Consider the following 1,749-nt stretch of genomic DNA (forward strand, 5'->3'; position numbering starts at 1 on the left):
TGCAGGACAGCCACTTCTATCCACTGGGCCCTGTCCCACGCCAGGCCTCCCCTCAGCGTGCCACCCACTTCCAGACCTCCCCACTGCTGCACCCCCTTGTCGGGCAGCACGTCCTCTCTGTCCGGCAGTTCTCCAAGGAGCAGGTGCCTGTCCGGGCAGGTGCGGGGGCTGTGGGTGCTGTGGTGCTTCCTGCGCCCAGGCTGAGCCCTGGTGCCTCCCGCGCCACCTGTCCCCGCAGTTGTCCCACCTGTTCAACGTGGCACACACCCTGCGCATGCTGGTGCAGAAGGAGCGCAGCCTGGACATCCTCAAGGTGAGCCGTGCACAGGGTGAATACCTGTCCCCTGGGCACCCCGAGGGAGCCCGGTACCAGGCGGGGATGCCAGGGCTTCCCGAGGTGACAGCCCGGCCCTGCAGGGGAAGGTGATGGCGACCATGTTCTACGAGGTGAGCACGCGGACCAGCAGCTCCTTTGCAGCAGCCATGAGCCGGCTGGGTGGCTCTGTCCTGTCCTTCTCCGAGGCCACCTCCTCAGTGCAGAAGGGCGAGTCGCTGGCTGACTCTGTGCAGACCATGTGCTGCTACGCTGATGTGCTGGTGCTGCGGCACCCCCAGCCTGGTGCGGTTGAGGTGAGAGGGGCTGAGGGAAGCTGTATCCTTTTCTGGAGACACTGGGGACTCTGCCCCAATGGCAGGGATGGTGACCTGTGCTATGGGGCAGGGATGTGGTCCCCAGCTGGGCAGGGATTGGTGGGAATCATGTCCTGCCTGCGCTCACCTGCCCTGCCTTGCTGGTGCTCCCAGCTGGCCGCCAGGCACTGCCGCAAGCCGGTGATCAACGCCGGGGACGGGGTGGGGGAACACCCCACGCAGGCGCTGCTGGACATCTTCACCATCCGCGAGGAGCTGGGCACAGTCAATGGGATGACGGTGAGGTGCAGGGGCCAGAGGGCACGACTGGGGGCCCGAGGGGCCCTGTCTAGGCCCTGAGGGGCCATGGACAGGCTGGGCTGACCACTCTCCCCAGATCACCATGGTGGGTGATCTGAAGCACGGGCGCACGGTGCACTCCCTGGCCCGCCTGCTCACCCAGTACCGCGTCAACCTGCGCTATGTGACCCCTCCTGGGCTCCGCATGCCCCCTGACATCACCAGCTTTGTGGCCTCCAGGGGCATCCAGCAGGTGAGGAGCAGGGTGGGGGGCTGGCCCTCACACAGTCCCCAGCCCTGAGACCCTCCCCCCCAACCTTATGGTGCTGCCCCAGGAGGAGTTTGGGAGCATCGAGGAAGCGCTGCCGGACACAGATGTGCTCTACATGACCCGCATCCAGAAGGAACGCTTCCAACGGGCTGAGGAGTATGAGGCTGTGAGTGAGGGGAACCTAGGTCCTGCTGCCCTGAAGGGGCAGGGGGACTCCCCTGCCCCAGCTCAGGGCTCTGTGTGTCCCCTCAGTGCTTCGGGCAGTTCATCCTCACACCCCACATCATGACCCGGGCCAAGGAGAGGATGGTGGTGATGCACCCCCTGCCCCGTGTCAACGAGATCAGGTGGGGAGGGGGGGAACAGAGGCAGGGGGGCTGCAGGGTACTGGGGGGGGGTTGGAGGGAGTATCAGGGGAGGTGTCTGGGAGAACGGGGTATGAAATATACGGGGCAGAAGTGGGGGTTCTCAGGGCACGGGGGCTGTAGGAGGGCTCTGGGGGAGCTGTGGCCGTGGTGTTGCTGGGGGGGGTGGCAGGGGGATGGAAG

The 1,749-nt window shown here is 65.9% G+C and overlaps 1 protein-coding gene across 1 annotated transcript in view; it reads left to right on the forward strand.

Moving 5' to 3' along the window:
- The window catches only part of CAD (carbamoyl-phosphate synthetase 2, aspartate transcarbamylase, and dihydroorotase), a 29,067-nt gene that overhangs the window by 12,671 nt on the left and 14,647 nt on the right, over positions 1–1,749 (forward strand). The window contains exons 38-44 of the mRNA XM_017733707.1: positions 6–143; positions 239–313; positions 418–630; positions 805–930; positions 1,028–1,183; positions 1,266–1,367; positions 1,454–1,548. Of these exons, the coding sequence (XP_017589196.1) occupies positions 6–143; positions 239–313; positions 418–630; positions 805–930; positions 1,028–1,183; positions 1,266–1,367; positions 1,454–1,548 (905 nt within the window). The remainder of the gene's footprint in view (positions 1–5; positions 144–238; positions 314–417; positions 631–804; positions 931–1,027; positions 1,184–1,265; positions 1,368–1,453; positions 1,549–1,749) is intronic.

The sequence above is a fragment of the Corvus brachyrhynchos genome, unplaced genomic scaffold (assembly GCF_000691975.1).
Source record: "Corvus brachyrhynchos isolate BGI_N302 unplaced genomic scaffold, ASM69197v1 scaffold25, whole genome shotgun sequence".
In the NCBI taxonomy this organism is placed as follows: Eukaryota; Metazoa; Chordata; class Aves; order Passeriformes; family Corvidae; genus Corvus; species Corvus brachyrhynchos.